The sequence below is a fragment of the Mustelus asterias genome, chromosome 2 (assembly GCF_964213995.1).
Source record: "Mustelus asterias chromosome 2, sMusAst1.hap1.1, whole genome shotgun sequence".
Classification (NCBI taxonomy): domain Eukaryota; kingdom Metazoa; phylum Chordata; class Chondrichthyes; order Carcharhiniformes; family Triakidae; genus Mustelus; species Mustelus asterias.
In genome coordinates this window covers 11,574,933-11,598,668 of record NC_135802.1, presented here as the reverse complement: position 1 = coordinate 11,598,668, position 23,736 = coordinate 11,574,933, and the positions used below count along the sequence as shown (strand labels likewise).

Genomic DNA, 23,736 nt, shown 5'->3' with positions numbered 1-23,736 from the left:
AATAGAATCCATGGTTTGGGGTAAAGAACAGGGATGGGACTATTGGACAGCTCTTTGCAAGTGTACAAACTTTGGAAGGGTTTGATTGGGTGGAGCTGAGAGATTGTTCCTATTGGTCGGGGAGTCTAAAACACAGGGCACAATCTCAGGATAGGGGGGGGCGGATCATTGCGGACTGAGATGAAGAGAAATTATATTACCCCAAGGGTTGTGAATCTTTGGAATTCTCTCTCCCAGCAGGTTGTGGGTGCTCCATCGCTGAATACAGTTAAGATTCTGGGATACACAGATATTTTGGTCTCTTGGGGAATTGTGGGAAATGGGGAGTGACTGGGAAATGGAGTTGAAGGCCAAGATCAGCCATGATGGTATTGAATGGGGCGGCAGGTTCGATGGGCCGAGTGGTCTGCTCCTGCTCCTATTCCTTATGTTCTTGTGCTCAGGTGTTCTCTTTCAAAGTCATGGTGGACCGAATGGCCTCCTCTGTGATCCCGTGATAGATAAAAATGGTCCCCGGCAAAGATCAGGGAATAACGAACAGGAGGATGAAGCGTTCCTCGCCTTTGTTTTTGGCTCCACTAACGGGTGAAGAGTTGCCCCCCCCCTCCCCCCTTCCATTGCTGCCTGTCGTAACCAGCCGGTGGCAGCCCTGCCCTGCGAGCCGGGCCTAGCAAAGGGTCTGACTGACCCACGGTGGAATGAGGTACCTTTCTGTGTCCGTTTGCCCGGGAATGGTACAGCGCTCAGACCGAGTTACCTGGAAGGATCCTAATCCCAGCTCAAACACCAGCCGCTCCCTGGTGTGGACATCCTCGGGGTAAAAGGTAAAGACCGTGTAGTGAATCCCAAACAGCGGAATCAAGAGAAGTGTCGACCGGGCCAGTCTCCTGTGTGAAGTGATTGAGGAGTTAGAGAAACAGCTGCCATTAACATTGGAGATGGATGAATCCAATTCAAGATTACTTTTTTAACACAGACAATATAGGACCGGAAGAAACTAATATTTCAATTCCTGTCGCATTATCGGCTCAATAAATACTGGATCAAATCACTTCCTTCATTCCTTACATTACCTCATTGGATAATAGGAATAAGTTGCTGCTTTTGAGGAATATCGGTGTACTGAGGTTTGATGTCTTTCAAAAGGGCACTCTCGTAACTCAGGTTGTACAGAATGACAGGTTTATTCTAGGAATCCAATAAATCGGAGCAGAAGTAGGCCATTCAGCCCCTCAAGCCCGTTCCACCATTCAATCAGATCATGGCCGATACGATACCGAAACACTATTTTTACAGATGCACCATAGAAAGCATTCTTTCTGGTTGTATCACGGCTTGGTATGGCTCCTGCTCTGTCCAAGACCACAAGAAACTACAAAGGGTCGTGAATGTAGCCCAATCCATCACGCAAACCAGCCTCCCATCCATTGACTCTGTCTACACTTCCCGCTGCCTCGGCAAAGCAGCCAGCATAATCAAGGACCCAACCCCCCCCCCGGACATTCTCTCTTCCACCTTCTTCCGTCAGAAAAAAGATACAAAAGTCTGAGGTCACGTACCAACCGACTCAAGAACAACTTCTTCCCTGCTGCCGTCAGACTTTTGAATGGACCCTACCTCATATTAAGTTGATCTTTCTCTACACCCGAGCTATGACTGTAACACTACATTCTGCACTCTCTCCTTTCTTTCTCTATGAACGGTATGCTTTGTCTGTATAGCACGCAAGAAACAATACATTTCACTGTATGTTAATACATGTGACAATAATAAATCAATTCAAATTTTCCTGCCTCTTGCCCCTCCGCCCTCATATCCCTTTGTTATCCTCCAGATCCAAACATCGATCAATTTTCAGTATATTCAATGATGGAGTTTTCACAGCTCTCTGTGGGGGGGAGGGGGGGAGGAGAAGATTCACATCTCTCCGAGTGAAGAAACCTTTCCTCATCTCAGTTCTCAACAGCCTGACCCCACACCCCCTTATCCTGAGACTGTGTCCCCGTGTTCTAGATCCCCCAGCCAGTGTTCACAACCTCTGTTGGGTCCCTAAAGAATTTTATATGCTTCGGTGAGATCATTTCTTATTCATGTAAACTCCGGAGAGAGTATTTACTCCATCCATCTTCATCGGACATTTTTCCCATCAAAGGACAAGGAACAGTACAGCACAGGAACAGGCCCTTCGGCCCTCCAAGCCTGCGCCGATCATGATTCCTGCCTGAACTAAAACCGTATGCACTTACGGAGTCCGTATCCTTCCATTCCCATCCTATTCATGTATTCATCTAGTTGCCCCTTAAATGCCGCTATCGTACCTGCTCCCACCACCTCCCCGGGCAGCGCGTTCCAGACATTCACCACCCACTGAGTAAAAAACTTACCTCGCACATCTCCTCTAAACTTTTCCCAAGCACCTTAACCCTATGTCCCCGAGTACTTGACTTTTCCACCCTAGGAAAGAGCACCTGGCTATCCACTCTGTCCATGCCACTCATAATCTTGTAAACCTCTATCAGGTCGTCCCTCAACCTCCATCGTTCCAGTGAGAACAAACCGAGTTTATCCAACCTCTCCTCATAGCTAATACCCTCCAGACCAGGCAGCATCCTGGTAAACCTCTTCTGTACCCTCTCCAAAGCCTCCACATCCTTCTGGTAACGTGGCGACCAGAAGTGTACACAATATTCTAAATGAGGCCTAACTAAGGTTCTGTACAGCTGCAGCACGACCTGCCAATTTTTATACTCAATGCCCCGACCGAAGAAGGCAAGGAGTACAGTGAAACTTTGTCGCACGCCCCTGCCCCCCTTACCCCTCCCACCCCCAAAAGCCAAGCAACAATTTATTTAGCTGTAGTGACCAAAACTGTGCACAGTATTCCAGGTCTGGTCTCATCTGTACTATTGCAACAAGACTTCTTTATTCTTAATGCACTCAAACTTCTTGCAACAAAGGCTAATACAACATTTGCCTTCCTCACGTATGCAATTTTATTGATATTAGTGAGGTGTAAACTGTCCTGGAATAAAATGATTGATTCAAAGACTAGCAAACAGACCATTCGACCCATCGATTCTGTGCCAGCTCTTTCCAAGAGCAATCTTAGTCTTACTCTCCCTCCTTTCCTCTTGTATCTCTGGATTCTTTTTTTCACCTTCGAATATTCCTTTTCTAAAGTTTAAAGTTTAAGTTTATTTATCAGTGTCACAAGTAGGCTTACATTAACACTGCAATGAAGTTACTGTGAAAATCCCCTAGTCGCCACACTCCGGCACCTGTTTGGGTACACTGAAGGAGAATTTAGCACGGCCAATGTGCCTAACCAACACATCTTTCAGACTGTGGGAGGAAACCAGAGCACCCCGAGGAAACCCACGCAGACACGGGGGAAGTGTGCAGACTCCACACAGACAGTGACCTGAGGTTGGAATTGAACCCGGGTCCCTGGCGCTGTGAGGCAGCAGTGCTAACTACTGTGCCACCCCGGGTCCCTGGCGCTGTGAGGCAGCAGTGCTAACTACTGTGCCACCCCGGGTCCCTGGCGCTGTGAGGCAGCAGTGCTAACCACTGTGCCACCCCGGGTCCCTGGCACTGTGAGGCAGCAGTGCTAACCACTGTGCCACCCAGGGTCCCTGGCGCTGTGAGGCAGCAGTGCTAACCACTGTGCCACCCCGGGTCCCTGGCGCTGTGAGGCAGCAGTGCTAACCACTGTGCCACCGTGTCGCCCCGTACCTTTACTCTCTTCGCACTCTTTCGGATGTTATTCCAAATCCTAACTACTCACTTGCTTAAGAAGGTGTTCACAATCACAGAAGAGGCCCTTCAGCCCCACCTTGGGGTCCGGGTCCATAGGACTCTTAAACCGGCCCCGCAGGTAGAGGAGGTGGTTAAGAAGGAATATGGTGTGCTGGCCTTTATCAATCGAGGGATTGAGTTTAGGAGTCCGGGGATAATGATGCAGCTATATAAGACCCTCGTCAGACCCCACTTGGAGTACTGTGCTCAGTTCTGGTCGCCTCATTACAGGAGGGATGAGGAAATGATTGAAAGGGTGCAGAGGAGATTTACAAGGATGTTGCCTGGATTGGGTTGGCATGCCTTATGAGGATAGGCTGAGGGAGCTCGGTCTTTTCTCCTTGGAGAGACGAAGGATGAGAGGTGACCTGATAGAGGTATATAAGATGTTGAGAGGTATAGATCGGGTGGATTCTCGGAGGCTTTTTCCCAGGGCTGAAATGGCTGCTACGAGAGGACACAGGTTTAAGGTGCTGGGGAGTAGGTACAGAGGAGATGTCAGGGGTAAGTTTTTCACTCAGAAAGGTGGTGGGTGAGTGGAATCGGCTGCCGTCAGTGGTGGTGGAGGCAAACTCGATAGGGTCTTTTAAGAGACTTCTGGATGAGTTCATGGGACTTAATAGGATTGAGGGTTGTCGGTAAGCCTATATACAAGCCGAGGTAGGTAGGGACATGACCGGCGCAACTTGTGGGCCGAAGGGCCTGTTTGCGCTCTATTTTTTCTATGTTCTAAATCTGCACCAACGCATGAGAGGCCCTGACCTGCCCACCTAATCCCACTCACCAGCACTTGGCCCATCGCCTTGAATGTTATGATGTGCCAAGTACTCATCCAGGTACTTTTTAAAGGATGTGAGGCAACCCGCCTCCACTGTGCCTCCACTGTGCCACCGTGCTGCCTAATCCCTGGGGTTTTCGATGGCTATGATAAATGGGGGACTGTGGAGATATCGGGTGACATAAAAATAGATGAAACTGGCAGCACTTAAAGTGGCTGAATGAACCAGTCCATGGGGAATGCGTGTTAGGGTACTAAGTGTACCACAGTGGTTAGCACTGCTGCCTCACAGCTCCAGGGACCCGGGTTCGATTCCCGGCCTCGTGTGACTGTCTGCGCGGAGTCTGCACCTTTTCCCCGTGTCTGCGTGGGTTTCCTCCGGATGCTCCGGTTTCTTCCCATATTTCGAAAGATGTGCGGTTAGTTTGATTGGCCGTACTATATTGACTCTCGTGTCAAGGGGATTAGGAAGGTAAATATGTGGGGTTATGGGGATAGGGTCTGCGTGGGATTAGTATCGGTGCAGGCTCGATGGGCCGAATGGCCTCCTTCTGCACTGATGGGATTCTGTGATAAAAGCATCTCCAGCACGGTGACAGTTTCTGTGCAGAGTTTGCACGTTCTCCCCGTGTCTGCGTGGGTTTCCTTCGGGTGCGCCGGTTTCCTCCCACAGTCTGAAAGACGTGCTGGTTAGGTGTATTGGCCGGGCTAAATTCTCCCTCAGTGTACCCGAACAGGCGCCGGAGTGTGGCGACTAGGAGATTTTCACAGGAATTCCATTGCAGTGTTAATGTAAACCTACTTGTGACACTGATAGATAAACCGAAAACTTAAACTTCAAACTTAATTTGGTACCTTTCTGCCTCTACTTAGTAGATCACCATTTTCAATTTGAGGTGGCACGGTGGCACAGTGGTTAGCACTGCTGCCTCACAGCGCCAGGGACCCGGGTTCGATCCCCGGCTTGGGTCACTGTCTGTGCGGAGTCTGCACATTCTCCCCGTGTCTGCGTGGGTTTCCTCCGGGTGCTCCGGTTTCCTCCCACAGTCTGAAAGACATGCTGGTTAGGTGAATTGGCAATGGCAAATTGCCCCTTATCGTCAGGGGGACTAGCTACGGTAAATGCATGGGGATAGGGCCTGGGTGGGATTGTGATCAGTGCAGACATGATGGGCCAAATGGCCTCCTTCTGCACTGTAGGGATTCTATGAACCCTTTTTGTGTTCCTACACTGAAAGAAAAATGTCAGCTTTCCTTTCATGTTGGTCATCAATCTGTTCTCATATCCCTCTCATTCACTCTCCATTCCTCCTCTTCGCTGTTTGTTTCCAGCCTGATTCTTCACTGCACTGTCAAGCTCACATCTTGTCCCTCGACCCATCTCTCTGCTTCACTCTGATGCTTCTAACTCCTCCATCAACCGGGGATGAATTGGGGGGAAACACGATGTGATGGAACGTGGTGCTATTGTCTGAAGTGGGCTGTTATTAGCGAGGTGCGTACTGTACGTTGGAAAGAGAACGTGATCAAGAGGTGGACTGACATTATCCGTCTGCTGATTGTACCTCTCAGGCAGGACACAAAGGCTCGTGAGGCCACATTGTTTTTCTGTTGCGACCTGGACAATCCGATTCAATCCCACATCCAGCAAATATCAGGCAACAACAACTTTCATTTACATAGCACCATTGACTCATAGAAACATAGAAGGTAAGAGCAGGAGGAGGCCATTCGGCCCTTCGAGCCTGCTCCGCCATTCACCGCAATCCTGGTTGATCGTCCAACTCAATAGCCTAATCCTGCTTTCTCCCCATAACCTTTGATCCCATTCGCCCCAAGTGCTATATCCAGCCGCCTCTTGAATACATTCAATGTTTTGGCATCAACTACTTCCTGTGGTAATGAATTCCACAGGCTCACCACTCTTTGGGTGAAGAAATGTCTCCTCATCTCCGTCCTAAATGGTCTACCCCGAATCCTCAGACTGTGACCCCTGGTTCTGGACTCCCCCACCATCGGGAACATCCCCCCTGCATCAACCCTGTCTAGTCCTGTTAGAATTTTATAAGTTTCTATGAGATCCCCCCTCATTCATCTGAACTCCAGCAAAAACAATCCTAACCTAGTCAATCTCTCCTCATACATCAGTCCCGCCATCCCCGGAATCAGCCTGGTAAACCTTTGATGCACTCCCACGACAGCAAGAACATCCTTCCTCAGAAAAGGAGACCATCATTATACAACATGTTGCTGAGGCTGTTGGGAGGTGGGGTAGGCGTGGGGGTGAGAGGTAGCAGTTGAGGGGGGAGGGTTGGGGGGGGAGGGTCGGGCAATTTCTTAACCCAGATCTATCAATGATTGTTAGACAAAGATATTGAGGCTTCTAGAAGCAAGATGGCTAAATGCAATGAAGAAGCTGATTGACCAGAATGGACCGAATGGCAGAATTGACTCAAAGGGCTGAATGGCCCATTCCTTTTCCTCTGCACATAGAATAGAATCGAATCATAGAATCCCTACAGTGCAGAAGGAGGCCATTCGGCCCATCGAGTCTGCACCCACCACAATCCCACTCAGATCCTATCCGAACCCCCCTGATACTAAGGGTCAATTAAGCCTGGCCAATTCACCTAACCCACACATCTTTGGAATGTGGGAGGAAACCGGAGCACCCGGAGGAAACCCATGCAGACACTGGGAGAACGTGCAGACTCCACATAGACAGTGACCCAAGGTTGGAATCGAACCTGGGTCTCTGGAGCTGTGAGGCAGCAGTGCTAACCACTGTGCCACCATGCTGCCCATACCTAACCTGCACATCTTTGGACTGTGGGAGGAAACCGGAGCACCCGGAGGAAACGCATGTCACAGTGTTGGTCTCCTTACTTAAGAAAGTTCGTAATTCCATTAGACGCTGTCCATAGGAATTTTGGAAATAGGATTAGGCCATTCAGCCCCTCATGCCTGCTCCCCCATTCAATACGATCATGGCTGATGTGTTTGTGTCGAGTTCCACATTCTCTTCTACCCCTGATAACCTTTGATTCTCTAGCCTAACAAGAATCCACCTACCTCCTCCTCAAAAGTATTCAGTGACCCCGCCTCCACCCCCTCTGAGGCAGAGAGTTCCAGTCGCACAACCCTCTGTGAGAAAACAATTCTCCTCATCTCTGTCCAATAAGGGTGACTCCAAATTTTGGACTCCCCCACAAGAGGAAACATCCTTTCTATGTCCACTTTGTCAAGACAATTCAGAGCCTTGTATACTTCAATCAAGTCACTCCTTACTCTTCCAAACTCCATTGGAAACAAGCCCAATCTTCCCTCATAAGACAGCCTGCTCATTCCAGGTAACAATCCAGTGAACCTCCTCTTAAACACATCCTTCTCCCTTACATTCTTCCTTAATTAAGTTCAGAGAAGGTTCACTGACCATTTCCTGGGACAACGTCGGGGCATAGTGGGGTGGGTGGGTTACCTTATAAAGAAAGGTTGTACAAGTGCGTGTGTACCCAGGCTGATTTACCAGGCTGATTCCTGCAATGGCAGGTCTGTCATATGAGGAGAGACTAAGTCGGTTAGGATTATATTCACTGGAGTTTAGAAGAGTGGGAGGGGACCTCACAGAAACTTATAAAATTCTAACAGGGTTAGACTGCGTAGGTTCAGAAAGAATGTTCCCAATGGTGGGGGAGTCCAGAACTAGGGGTCATAGTTTGAGGATAAGGGGTAAACCTTTTAGAACTGAGGTGAGGAGAAATTTCTTCACCCAGAGGGTGGTGAATGTGTGGAATTCACTCCCACAGAATGTAGTTGAGGCCAAAACATTGTGTGATTTCAAGAAGAAATTAGATATAGCTCTTGGGGCTAAAAGGATCAAAGGGATAAAGGTGGAGAAGGTGGGATCAGGATATTGAATTCGATGATCAGCCATGATCATAATGAATGGCAGAGCAGACTTGAAGGGCTGAATGGCCTCCTCCTGCTTCATGTTTCGATGCTACCCATTGGAGTTTAGAAGATTGAGAGGTGATCTTAATGAAGCATGTAAAATTCTGAGGGGACTTGACAGGGTGGATGCTGAGAGGATGCTTCCCTGCCTGGGAGAGTCTGGAACCAGGGGACATAGTTTAAAAATCTTCTGTTTAAGATGTAGATGAGGAGCATTTATTTTTGTCCTCACAGATCATCAGTCTGGAATTCTCTTCCCCAGAGAGCAGTGGAGGCTGTTAGGAATGGGTTAACAGACCTTCCAATTAGGTCCTTATTTGATGTCAATTATAATAGAAGTCACTGATATATAAAGGGGCTACAGGGGCACGGGGTGTTGGGGGAGAATTGTATGTAGAGTTGAATCAAAGAAATAGAGGTAGTTTATGAAGAAGCAGAACTTGTGTCTCCTTTGTTGAACTGCAACCGAGAGGCTCAATCAGAGGCTGGGTCACTGAATATATTCAAGGCCTAATTAGAATGATAAGGGTGTGGAGGGTTATGGGGAGGCAGGCAGGAGAATGGAGTTTGGGTCACAATCAGGTCAGCCATGATCTTATCAAATGGTGGAACAGGCTCGAGGGGCTGAATGGCCCACTCCTGCTCTGAAATCTTGCCTTGTGCTTTTGAGTTCCTCGGTAACCAGTCATTAATTTCCTGCTGAATGGGACAATTATACAGAAGAATAGCAGCGACAATTGAGTTAACAACAAGATGCTCATGAGCTCAACCTTATATCTTTCCCACGTGAATAGAATGTAAACCATACTGCTCCAAATATTACTCTCAGTTGATTTCTTTCCTTAAGATATGCGTACCAAGAGGTGAGGCCTGGGCTATTAAAGTATAAGTTTATTTATTAGTCACAAGTAGGCTTCATTCGCACTGCAATGAAGTTACTGTGAAAATCCCCTAGTTACCACACTCCGGCACCTGTTCGGGCACACTGAGGGTCAATTTAGCATGGCCAATGTACCTAACCAGCGCGTCTTTGGACTGTGGGAGGAAACCGGAGCACCCGGAGGAAACCACGTAGATACGGAGAGCATGTCCAAACTCCACACAGACAATGACCCAAGCCGGGAATCGAACCCAGGCCCCTGGTGCTGTGAGGCAGCAGTACTAACCACTGTGCCACCGTGCTGACCCATGTAGGAATATGTGTCTGTGAAGGTCACCTCTGCCCAATATCTTGAATGAAATTGTAACCATAGAATCCACAGAGATAAACAGCACGGAAACAGGCCCTTCGGCCCAAATCGTCCATGCCGACCAGGTTTCCTAAACTGAACTAGTCCCATTTGCCTGCGTTTGGCCCATATCCCTCTAAACCTTTCCACCCATGTACCTGTCCAAATGTCTTTTAAATGCTGTAATTGTAACCGCCTCCACCACCTCCTCTGGCAGCTCATTCCGTACACACACCACCCTCTGTGTGAACACATTGCCCCTCAGGTCCCCTTTCCCCTCTCACCTTAAACCTATGCCCTCTCGTTTTGGACTCCCCTACCCTAGGGAAAAGACCTTGCCTATTCACCTTCTCCCAGCCCCTCATGACTTTATAAACCTCTAAAAGGTCACCTCCCATCCTCCACTGCTCCAGGGGAAAAGGTCCCAGCCTATCCTTATAATTCAAACCTTCCAGTCCCGGTAACGTCCTTGTAAATCTTTTTTTGCTCCCTTTCCAGTTTAATAACATCCTTCCTATAGCAGGGTGACCAGAATTATACGCAGTGCTCTAACTGTGGCCTTGCCAATGTCTTGTACAGTTGTAACATAACGTCCCAACTCCTGTACTCAATGTTCTGACTGATGAAAGCCAATGTGCCAAACACCTTCTTCATCTATTTACCTATGATGTCACTTTCAAGGAACGTCTGCACCCCTGGGTCTCTCTGTTCAACATCACTCCCCAGGGTCCCGACCATTAACCGTGACAGTTGCATACACTAGTCCACAGGATACTGTAATGTCCTAGCAACTCACAGAAGTTGAGAATTCACAATTCCACCAAGACATTTGGAGATTTAGCATGGTGGCACAGTGGTTAGCACTGCTGCCTCTCAGCGCCAGAGACCAGGTTCAATTCTGGCCTTGGGTCACTGTCTGTGTGGTGTTTGCACATTCTCCCCGTGTCTACGTGCATTTAGCATGGCTAATGCACCTAACCCGCACATCATTGGACAGAAGCCTGCACTGACAACAATCCTACCCAGGCCCTCTCCCCCGTAACACCACATATTTACCCTGCTAATCCCCCTGACACTAAGGGGTAACTTATCATGGCCAATCAACCTAACCTGCACATCTTTGGACTGTGGGAGGAAACCGGAGCACCCGGAGGAAACCCACGCAGACACGGGAAGAATGTGCAGATTCCGCACAGACAGTGACCCCAGCCAGGAATCGAACCCAGTTCCCTGGAGCTGTGAGGCAGCACTGTACCATCGTGCCACCATTGGTACTGTAGAGAAAGGTGGTGATGATAATTTGTTAAGTTTGGCCGGTTGAGTCTGAGGCTGTTCGAGATTATTGGGAATACGTATGGCAAATAGTCAAGGCCATGGACAATCTGAGGCCCCGGAATGAGTTAGAGTTGCAGTTTGATCGAATTTCCATTCGCATCATGTGGGGCATCACCCCAGGACATCCCAATGCACTTTACAATCGAAGGAATACTTGTCACGTCAGGAAACACCACAGCCCATTTTATCTACAGCAAGCTCCCACACATAGCAATGTGATAAGCCACCTCGGTCATTTTTCTAATGTCACTGGAGGGTGAATAATTAACGGGAATAATCCCTCTCCCCCCAGACCCCCCCCCCGCCCCCGCCCCCGCCCCCCCCAACCCCCCCCCCCCCAACCACCCCCCCCAACCCCCCCCTCCCCCCCCAACCCCCCCACCCCCCCCCCCCCCCCCCCCCCACCCCTCCCCTAACCCTCCGGCTCTTATTATAGAATCATAGAATCTACTGCACGGAGACAGGCCCTTCGGCCCAATCTGGTCCATGCCGACCAAAATGCCTATCTAAGCTAACCCCATTTGCCTGCATTTGACCCATAATCCCTCTAAACCTTTCCCATCCATGTATCTGTCCAAATGTTGTCAATGTCCCTGCCTCCACCACTTCCTCCGACAGCTCATTCCACACACGTACCACCCTCTGAGTAAAAAAATTGCTCCTCGGGTTCCCATTAATCCTTTCCCCTCTTAACTTAAACCTATACCCTCTGGTTCTCGATTCCCCAACCCTGGGAAACAGACTGAATACATTTACCCTATCCATGCCTCTCATGATCTGAAACACCTCTATAAGATCACCCCACAGCCAAAGAAAAATGTCCCAGCCTGTCCAATCTCTCCCTATAACTCAGTCCCTTGAGTCCTGGCACCATCTTTGTAAATCTCTTCTGCGCTCTCTCCAGTTTGATAACATCTTTTCATAGAATCCCACAGTATTCCCACTGTGCAGAAGGAGGCCATTTGACTCATCGGATCTGCACCAGCCACAATCCCACCCAGCCCCTATCCCCATATCCCCACGTATTTACCCTTCGAGTCCCCCTGACACTGAGGGAGAATTTAGCATGGGCAATGGTTAGGTTGATTGGCCGTGCTAAAATTGCCCCTTAGTGTCCTGAGATGCGTAGGTTAGAGGGATTAGCGGGTAAATATGTAGGGATATGGGGGTAGGGCCTGGGTGGGATCGTGGTCGGTGCAGACTCGATGGGCCAGATGGCCTCTTTCTGCACTGTAGGGTTTCTATAAAATCCACCTAACCTGCACATCTTTCGGACTGTGGGAGGAAACCGAAGCACCCGGAGGAAACCCACATAGACACGGGGAGAACGTGCAGACTCCGCACAGACAGTGACCCAAGCCGGGAATTGAACCGGGGTCCACTGTGTCACTATGCCATCCATAGCAAGGTGACCAAAACTGAACACAATACTCCGGGTGTGGCCTCACCCACGTCCTGTACAACTACAACATAACTTCCCAACTTCTACACTCAATACACTGACTGACGAAGGCCAGCGTGCCAAAAGGCTCTTCTTCAAGTCGTGCCTGCTCCTCAAAGGGTCGATGCAGCCTCATTTCAGAAGGTGGTATCTCCTGCAGTACAGCACTCCCTCAGCCCTGCCGGTCCGGATTGTACAACGTTCTGACTCAGAATTGAAGCATTGCCACCACTGAAACTTGGCTGCTCAGAAGCGTCTTTGAGTTTCCTATGCTCTCCTCCCCCCCCCCCCCCCCCCCCCCCCCCCCCCCACACCAATGGCCATGGCCATGATTTTCCGCTCCCACCTGCGAGCGGGAATCCTTGTCAGCAGAACAGACAATTTGACACACCAGTCAAAGGTCGGTGCAGAGATGCTTCACCGTGATTTGGACAGGCGGAGTGTGTGGGATCTGCATGGCAGATGCAGTATAATGTGGATAAATGTGAGGTTATCCACTTTGGTAGCAATAATAGGAAGACAGATTATTACTTGAATGGATGTAAATTGAGAGCTGGATACTCAGCGAGACCTTGGTGTCCTCGTGCATCAGTTGCTGAAAGTAAGCGCGCAGGTACAGCAGGCAGCAAGGAAGGCAAATGGTATGTTGGCCTTCATAGCGAGAGGATTTGAGTTTAGGAATAGGGATATTTTGCTGCAATTGTATAGGGCGTTGGTGAGGCCACACCTGGAGTATTGTGTGCAGTTTTGGTGTCCTTATCTGAGGAAGGATGTCCTTGCTATAGAGGGAGTACAGCGAAGGTTTACCAGGCTGATTCCTGGGATGGCAGGTCTGTCATATGAGGAGAGACTAAGTCGGTTAGGATTATATTCACTGGAATTTAGAAGAGTGAGAGGGGATCTCATAGAAACTTATAAAATTCTAACAGGGTTAGACAGGGCAGATTCAGAAAGAATGTTCCCAATGGTGGGGGAGTCCAGAACTAGGGGTCATAGTTTGAGGATAAGGGATAAACCTTTTAGAGGTGAGGAGAAATTTCTTCACCCAGAGGGTGGTGATGTGTGGAATTCACTACCACAGAATATAGTTCAGGCCAAAACATGGTGTGATTTCAAAAAGAAATTAGATATAGCGCTTGGGGCTAAAGGGATCGAGGGATATGGGAGGAAGGGGGGATCAGGACATTGAATTTGATGATCAGCCACGATCAAGATGATTGGCGGAGCAGGCTCAAAGGGCCGAATGGCCTAATCCTGCTTCTAGTTTCTATGTTCCTATGTATGTTTCTCTGTTAAAGAAAGTAGGGGAGCACAATGCAGTTGCCCTAACTATAATCTTTCAGAGTCCTTTGGATTCAGGAGTTGTCCCTCTGGATTGGAAAATTGCTCATTTCATTCCACTTTTCAAGAAGGGTGAAGAAGGAAAATCTGGGAATTACAGAGCGGTTAGTCTAACATCTGTGATGTGGGAAATTATTGGAGTCTATACTCAAGACTAGGGTAACTGAACACCTTGAAAATTTCCAGTTAGTCAGAGAGAGCCAGCTTGGATTCATGACAGGTAGGTCATGTCTAACAAACCTCATTGAATCTTTTGAGGAGGTGACCAAGGTAGTGGACAGGGGAATGGCTAAGGACGTTGTTTATATGGACTTCCAGAAGGGCGTTATTAAAAGTCCAACATAAGAGGCTGTCGACTAAGATAGAGGCCCAAAGAATTGAGGGCAAATTGCTGACATGGCTGGGGAACTGGCTGAGCGGCGGGCAACAGAAAGTAGGGATAATGGGTAGATACACACATTGGCGAGATGTGACTGTGGTGTCCCTCAGGGATCTGTGTTAGGGCCTCAAATTTTCACATTATTTATTAACAACTTGGATAATGGCACAGAAAGTCATAAATCTACATTTGCTGATGTCACAAGGTCAGGCAGCATTGTAGGCAGTGTAGATCAGGCAGCATTGTAGGCAGTGTAGATCACAGCAAAGGGATATTGAGAGACTCAGTGAATGGGCAGATGGATTTCAATGTAAGCAAGTTTGAGGTTATCCATTTTGGACCGAGAATGGATAGATCAGTGTACTTTCAAGATGGAATGATGTTAAATATAGTGGATATCCAAAGGGACTTGGGATCCAGGCGCATAGATCTTTAAAATACCGTTAACAGGTGCAGAAAATAATCAAAAAGGGCTAATGCAATGCTGGCCTTTACATCTGGAGGACCGGAGTATCAGGACACATGTTATGCCTTGGCTATACGAAACCCTGGTTAGACCCCACTTCACACACGGTGAGCAGGTCTGGGCATCACACCATCGGAAGGGTATGTTGGCCTTGGAGGGAGTGCAGCGTGGGTTTACAAGAATGATGCCTGGACTTCAGGGGTTAAGTTAAGAGGAGAGATTGTATAAATTAGGCCCTTTTTCTTTAGAATTTCAAAGGGTAAGGGGTGATCTGATTGAAGACTTCAAGATACCAACAGGAAAAGACAGGGTAGATAAAGATAAACTATGTCTACTGGTTGAAGATTCTAGAACTCGGGGACCAGACCATTTAGGAGCGATGTCAGGAAGCACTTCTACACACAAAGGGTGCTAGAGGATTAGAACTCTCTTCCAAAAATGGCAGTTAATACCAGATCAGTTACCATCTTTAACTCTGAGATAGATAAATTTTTGTCAAGCAAAGATATTAACGGATATGGAAGGAGCTTCACAACACCAGGTTAAAGTCCAACAGGTTTATATGGTAGCACGAGCTTTCAGAGCGCTGCTCCTTCATCAGGTGAGTGGAATGGGCAAGCTGGTGACTCACTCATCCGACGAAGGGGCAGCGCTTTGAAAGCTCGTGAGTCCAAATAACCCTGTTGGATTTTAACCTAGTGTTGTAAGACTTCTTGCTGTGCTCACCCCAGTCCAATGCTGGCATCTCCATATTAAGGGATATGGGCCAAAGGTGGGTATATGGAGTTAGGCCACAGATCAGCCGTGATCTTACTGAAGGGTGGAAAAGGCTCGATGGGCTGAAAGGCCTACTCCTGTTCCTATGTTCCTAAGTGAGCATTGTGCTTTGAGTTTAATTCATCAGAGTTGAATCTGAAACCACAGTCAGACATGTTCACCTTCCAAAATAGGAGCAGGGTTAGGCCATTAGGCCCGCTCTGTCATTCAGCCTGATCAGGGATGAGTCTTGGGCCTTTATTAGCAGTGAAGAAAAAACAACCACGGTTAAGAAATGAACAGGTTTAGGTGAATATACCACCCTGAGGCATCAGCTAAAACAATCCCCACCCTTAACATTCATCACAGGACAAAGCTGAGCAACGTGGACAGCACGGTGGCACAGTGGTTAGCACTGCTGCCTCACAGCACCAGGGACCCAGGTTCGATTCCCGGCTTGGGTCACTGTCTGTGTGGAGTTTGCACGTTGTCCCCGTGTCTGCGTGGGTTTCCTCCGGGTGCTCCGGTTACCTCCCACAGTCTAAAGATGTGCGCATTAGGTGGATTGGCTAAATTGCCCAATAGTGTCAGGGGGACTTGCTGGAGTAAATGCAATGGGGTTATGAGGATAGGGCCTGGGTGGGATTGTGGTCGGTGCAGCCTCGATGGGCCTCCTTCGGCACTGTAGGGATTCTATGAACTCTTTGGTGAATGGAATAAGATTCATTGCAGTATTGTCACAAACCACCCAAGTTCCAGTCCCAGATTGGGAAATACAGGAAGGCCCAATATTGCATTTTTCAGTAAGAACATTATTCTGCAATATTAGCAAACGTTCTGCAAGAATACGAGGGCGGAACTTCTGAGCGGCAATCCAAAACTATCCAATGATGGTAACAACGCAACAACGTTCATTTGCATAGCGCCTCTGACATCGCAAACCAACTCAGGGCACTCCACAGGAGCACGATCAGACCAAAGTTGACATCAAGCCAAAGATTGGTTTGGGCAGAGGTAGGATTGAAGAAACCTCTTAAAGGATGAGAGGAGAGAGAGGCAGAGAGGTTTAGTGGAGTATTCCCCCAGCTTCTAACCCAGGAGACTGAAGGAACAACCAACAATGGTAGAGGGAAGGAAATCTGGGAAGGAGGGAGATGGAGGAACGTTAGGGTAGGATTGTGGGTCCAGAGGTGATTACAGAGATGGGGAGTGGCACAGTAGGGCAGCATGGTGGCACAATGGTTAGCACTGCTGCCTCTCAGCACCAGGGACCCGGGTTCAATTCCTGGCTTGGGTCATTGTCTGTGTGCAGTTTGCATGCTCTCCCCGTGTCTGCGTGGGTTTCCTCCAGGTGCTCCAGTTTCCTCCCACAGTCCAAAGATGTGTCGGTTAGGTTGATTGACCATGATAAATTGCCCCTTAGTGTCAGGGAGATTAGCAGGGTAAATACATGTGGCTACAGGGATAGGGGCTGGGTGGGATTGTGGTCGGTGCGGGCTCAATGGGCTGAATGGCCTCCTTCTTCTGTAGGGATTCTATGAAAGGATTTGAAAATGGGGATGAAAGATTTAAAACTGAGGTGTTGCCTGACCAGGAGCTAATGTAAGTCAGCGAGCACGGAGGGGATGGGAAAATGGGGATCTGGTGTGAGTTTAGGCTGAGTTCATGGGAGCTAGAAGGAGAGGGACCAGACAAGGGAGCCTGGGGGAGTCAATTTTATTCATTCTTTGGATAGGCCAGCGTTTATTGCCCATCCCTAATAGCCCTTGAAACATTGAGCTGCTGCAGTCCATCTGGTGTAGGTACATCTACAGTGCTGTTAGGGAGGAAGTTCCAGGATTTTGACCAAGTGACAGTGAAGGAATGGCGATATATTCCCAAGTCAGGACAGTGAGAGGATTGGAGGTGCTCTTAGCTTGTTCCCATGCATCTGCTGTTCTTGTCCTTCTCGGTGATATAGGCCACAGGTCTGGAAGGTGCTGTCAAAGAAGCCTTGTTGAGTTGCTGCAGTGCATCTTGTAGATGGTACACATTGTGCACCGGTTGTGGAGAGAGCGAATGCTGAAGGTGGTGAATTGGATGCCAATCAAGCGGGCAGCTTTATCCCAGATTGTCTTGAGTGTTGTTGGAGCTGCACCCATCCAGGCAAGTGGGGAGTATTCCATCACACTCCTGACTTGTGCCTTGTAGGTGGTGGACGGGCTTTGGGGAGTCAGGAGGTGCAGGATTCCTAGTGCCTGACTTGCTCTTGTAGCCACTGTGTTTATATGGCTAGTCCAATTCAGCATCTGGTCAATAACCAGATTTCACAGTAACTTCATTGCAGTGTTAATGTAAGCCTTACTTGTGACTAATGAATAAATCTGCACTGACCACAATCCCACCCAGGCCCTATCCCCATAACCCCACATCTTTACCCTGCTCATCCCCCTGACACTAAGGGGCAATTTAGCATGGCCAATCCACCTAACCCACACATCTTTCGGACTGTGGGAGGAAACCGGAGCACCCGGAGGAAACCCACGCAGACACGGGGAGAACGTGCAGACTCCGCACAGACTCTTGCTGGATCCTTTAGAAGCCATGAATGAATCCACTTTCCCCCAGTGGATTGTCTGTTGGTTTGGGCAGAGGTAGGATTGAAGAAGCCTCTTAAAGGATGAGAGGAGAGAGGGGCAGAGAGGTTTAGTGGAGTGTTCCCCCAGCTTCTAACCCAGGAGACTGAAGGAACAACCACAAATGGTGGAGGGATGGAAATCTGGGAAGGAGGGAGATGGAGGAGCGTTAGGGTAGGATTACAGAGATGGGGAGTGATAGTAACACCATTAACATTTTTGCCCAAAAATGACTCTGTCGAAACTGATTTCCTTTCCCACAAAACCTTATATTTATTTCAATAAACTCACATCCTCCTTCGCTGTCTCCCCTAGCAGCTAATATTGAATTCACTGCAGACGGCAGCCTATTCCTCACCTTCTAACCCCCACCTAACCGACACATCTTTGGACTATGGGAGGAAACTGGAGCACCCGGAGGAAACCCACGCAGACACGGGGAGAGCATGCAAACTGCACACAGACAATGACCCAAGCCAGGAATCGAACCCGGGTCCCTGGTGCTGAGAGGCAGCAGCACTAACCATTGTGCCACCATTCTGCCCTACTGTGCCACTCCCCATCTCTGTAATCACCCCTGGACCCACAATCCTACCCTAACGCTCCTCCATCTCCCTCCTTCCCAGATTTCCTTCCCTCTACCATTGGTGGTTGTTCCTTCAGTCTCCTGGGTCAGACGCTGGGGGAACACTCCACTAAACCTCTCTGCCTCTCTCTCCTCTCATCCTTTAAGAGGTTTCTTCAATCCTACCTCTGCATCCATCGATGCAGCACACTATTGTGGGATGTGGGACTTTTGAACAATTGTATTTTCAGACGCACTCGAAGATTAGAGTCGGTGAAAGATCAGAGCAGGGACAAAACTACAGAATCCCTACAGTGCATTCGGCCCATCGAGTCTGCACCAACCACAATCCCACCCAGGCCCTATTCCTGTAACCCCACACATTTACCCCACTAACCCCCCTGACACTAGGGTCAATTTAGTCATGGCCAATCAACCTCACCAGCCAATCTTTGGACTGTGGGAGGAAACCGGAGCACCCGGAGGAAACCCACGCAGACACGGTGAGAACGTGCAAACTCCACACAGACAGTGACCCAAGCCGGGAATCGAACCCGATAGGATAGTCACCGAGAAATCCAATCGGGAATTGAGGAGAACCCTCGTTACCCAAATAACAAAGAGAACAAAGAACAAAGAAAGTTACCGCACAGGAACAGACCCTTCGGCCCTCCAAGCCTGCACCGACCATGCTACCCGACTGAACTAAAACCCCCTCCCCTTCCGGGGACCATATCCCTCTATTCCCATCCTATCCATGTATTTATCCAGACGCCCCTTAAAATTTACTGTCGTAAAGAGTGGTGAGAATGTGGAATTCACAGAGGGAATGAGGTGGAGGTGCCGGCGTTGGACTGGGGTAAACACAGTAAGAAGTCTCACAACACCAGGTTAAAGCCCAACAGGTTTATTTGGAATCACGAGCGTTCGGAGTGCTGCTCCTTCATCAGGTGAGTCATAGGGAATGGTGGAAGTGAATTGTGTAGACATATTTAAGGCAAAGACAAGCTTATGAGGGAGAAGGGAATAGAAGTTACAATGGTGGACTTAGATGAGGAAAGAGAGTGGGAGGCTCAAATACAGAATAAACACTGACATGGACTGGTGGATTGAATCCAAAACTGGCTGTAAATTTGGTAATCAACCCCCCTGTAATAATAAACTGACACACCGTTAGTAGACGAACATCTGGTTTCGTATGCTATAGAGTTTAAAATTTATTTATTAGTGTCACAAGTAGGCTTACATTAACACTGCAATGAAATTACTGTGAAAATCCCCTGATCGCCACACTCCGGCGCCTGTTCGGGTTACACTGAGGGAGAATTTAGCATGGTCGATGCACCTAACCAGCACGCCTGTCAGAATGTGGGAGGAAACCGGAGCACCCGGAGGAAACCCATGCAAACTGGCGAAATTGGAAACTGAGGAGAGATTGACTAGGTTAGCATTCAGACTGGAGTTCAGACAAATGAGGGGGGATCGCATAGAAAATTCTAACAGGACTAGACAGGGTTGATGCAGGGAGGATGTTCCCGATGGTGGGAGAGTCCAGAACCAGGGGTCACAGTCTGAGGATTCGGGGTAGACCATTTAGGACGGAGATGAGGAGACATTTCTTCACTCAAAGAGTGGTGAACCTGTGGAATTCATTACCACAGGAAGTAGTTGATGCCAAAACACTGAATGTATTCAAGAAGCGGCTGGATATAGCACTTGGGGCGAATGGGATCAAAGGTTATGGGGAGAAAGCAGGATTAGGCTATTGAGTTGGATGATCAGCCATGATCGTGATGAATGGCGGAGCAGGCTCGAAGGGCCGAATGGCCTCCTCCTGCTCCTATCTTCTATGTTTCTATGAAAGCTTTTCCATAACTTCAGAAGGGGGAGGAAACCGTCAGTTGAATATCAATTGTGGAAAGGGGCAGAGGGACTGAGCACTTGGATAAGTATTAGCTGGTCAAAGTCACTCAACGTTGGTGTCTAAAGGGGTGGTCGTGACTGACCAACAAGTGGAAATTCTTTGAGGAAGTCATAGAGGTTTACAGCATGGATGAATAGCCGAGCAGAAAATGATAGCCAAGTTCCGCATGCATGAGGAGCACCTCAACCGGGATCTTGGGTCCATGTCACACTACATGTAACCCCCACCTTTTGGCCTGGACTTGCAAAGTCCGACTAACTGTCCTGGATTGAGACAAATCACACCTCTTTAACCTGTGGTTATCCCTCTCTCCACTTGCTCTGTCAGTAAAGACTCGCATTCCAACCATTATCTTGCAATTGTGTCTCTGTCTATATATGCTGTGTTTGTGAAACCTACCTCTCCAATCCCCTGATGAAGGGGCAGCGCTCCGAAAGCGCGTGATTCCAAATAAACCTGTTGGACTTTAACCTGGTATTGTGAGACTTCTTACTACAGCATGGAAACAGGCCCTTCGGCCCAACTTGTCCATGCTGCCCGGTTTTTACCATTAAGCCAGTCCTGATTGCCCACGTTTGGCCCATATCCCTCTATACCCATCTTACCCACGTAACTGTCTAAATGCTTTTTAAAAGATAAAATTCTGCCCGCCTCTACTACTGCCTCTGGCAGCTCGTCCAGCCACACGCCACCCTCTGAGTGAAAAGAATGTTCTTCTGGACCCTTTTGTATTTCTCCCCTCTCAGCTTAAACCTATGCCCTCTAGTTTTAGACTCCCCTACTTTGGGAAAAGATATTGACTATCTAGCTGATCTGTGCCCCTCATTATTTTATAGATCTCTATAAGATCACCCCTCAGCCTCCTGCGCTCCAGAGAAAAAAATCCCAGTCTGTCCAGCCTGTCCTTATAACTCAAACTATCAAATCCCGGTGGCATCCTAGTTAATCATTCCCATTGTGCATAGAGGATTGGCTAAGGAGGTTCTTGATATGGACTCCCCGGAGGCAGCTGATCAGGTACTGCACAGAAGATCATTTGCAAAGCACTAAAACATGGAGGGTAACAACTCTCGACCAATCTCTGCTGCTCAAACCTTCATTCCTGCCTCTGTCATCTCTAGACTTGACCATTCCAACACGTTGCTGGCTGGCCTCGGTAATATACCCTCCGTGAACCTGAGGTCATCCAAAACTCTGCTGCCCAAATCGTCCTGCCCACAGATCACCCCTCGTGCTCGCTGACTTGTGTTGGCTCTCACTTCAAGCAAGAGCTCAATTTTAGAATTTCAGTTCTTGGTCTCGAATCCCTCTGCGACCTCGCCTTTCTCTGGAAATGCCTCCAGCCCTACGATCCTCCAGGATATCTGCACTCTCTCAGTTTTGCCTCTCAAGCAGCCCTGATTTAAGTCCCTTCACTTTCAGTTTCCTACAGCCTAAGTTCTGAAAGTCCCTTTACTCTGAGGCTGTTCCCTCGGATCCCAGTCTCTCCCACTAATGGAAACATCTTCCCCATGTCCACTCTATCCAGGCCTCTCAGTATTCTGTAAGTTTCAATGAGATCCCCCCTCATCCTTCTAAACTCCATCGGGTACAGACCCAGAGTCCTCAAACGCTCCTCAAGCATCAAGCTTTTCATTCCCAGGATCATTCTCGTGAACCTCCTCTGGACCCTCTCCAAGGCCAGCACGGGGCCTAAAATTACTCATAATATTCTCAATTGGTCTGACCAAATCCTTATCATACGTGACTTGGATGAAGGTGTGGGGTATTGTATGCCAGGTTAACAGATAACATTAAGTTCGGAACCAAGTCACTTGGGAGCAGGACGTTACAAAGGGGCCACGGACAGGGTTAAGTCAGTCGGTAAATCTATCGTCCATCTGAACCACCGTGAGGCTATCAACTTTGGGCGTGAGGGAAAGACAACGTAGGACATTTTTTCAATGATGAGAGATCATAAAATCATAGAATCATAGAAACCCTACAGTGCAGAAAGAGGCTATTGGGCCCATCGAGTCTGTACCGACCACAATCCCACCCAGGCCCTACCCCCATATCCCTACACATTTATCCACTAATCCCCCTAACCTACGCATCTCAGGACACTAAGGGGCAACTTTAGCATGGCCAATCAACCTAACCCGCACATCTTTGGACTGATGGGAAGCTTGTGGAGAAGCAAAGAGATTTAGGTGTTCACATATACTAATCACTTAAAATTAGTGTACAGGGCGGCACGGTGGTTAGCACTGCTGCCTCACAGAGCCAGGGACCTGGGTTCGATTCCCGGCTTGGGTCACTGTCTGTGTGGAGTTTGCACGTTCTCCCCGTGTCTGCATGGATTTCCATTCGATGCTCCGGTTTCCTCCCACAGTCCGAAAGACGTGTTGCTAGGTGCATTGACCATGCTAAATTCTCCCTCAGTGTACCCGAACAGGCGCCGGAGTGTGGCGACTGGGGGACTTTCACAGTAACTTCATTGCAGTAAGCCTACTTAGAATCATAGAATCCCTACAGTGCAGAAGGAGGCCATTGGGCCCATCGATTCTGCACCAACAACAATCCCACCCAGGCCCTATCCCGTAACCCCACATATTTATCCTAGTAGTCCCCCGACACTAAGGAGTAATTTAGCATGGCAAACGCACCCAACCAGCAGGTCTTTGGACTGTGGGAGGAAACCGGAGCACCCGGAGGAAACCCACGCAGACACGGGGAGAATGTGCAGACTCCACACAGACAGTCATCCGAGGCTGGAATTGAACCCGGGTCCCTGGCACTGTGAGGCAGCAGTGCTAATCACTGTGCAATCCTGTGGCACTAATAAATAAAACTTAAACATTTCAGACAAGGTTTGCCACTGTAAATGGCGCTGCGGTAATTCTCTTTGCCTTCCAATTGCAAGGTCATTGGTTCAAACTCCAGGGTCATGGAGGTTGACACATCCAGTGCAGTGCTGCAGGAGTGCCACGGTCCTGGAGGTACCCAAGGACCCAGCTGGGTGTGAGGGAACCCACCCCTCTGTGTTATAGAGATTTCGAGGAGTTCGTCCCAGTTTCCAAACCAACATCTGGCCCTCGGCAACTGCTGCTAAGAGAGATTACCTGAACTAAGATCAAAGCAAAATACTGTGGATGCTGGAACCTGAAACCAAAGTT

The 23,736-nt window shown here is 48.7% G+C and overlaps 1 protein-coding gene across 1 annotated transcript in view; it reads right to left on the bottom strand.

Moving 5' to 3' along the window:
• The window catches only part of LOC144504389 (pituitary adenylate cyclase-activating polypeptide type I receptor-like), a 213,246-nt gene that overhangs the window by 3,045 nt on the left and 186,465 nt on the right, over positions 1-23,736 (bottom strand). The window contains exon 12 of the mRNA XM_078229618.1: positions 758-887. Coding sequence (XP_078085744.1) covers positions 758-887 — 130 coding nt within the window. The remainder of the gene's footprint in view (positions 1-757; positions 888-23,736) is intronic.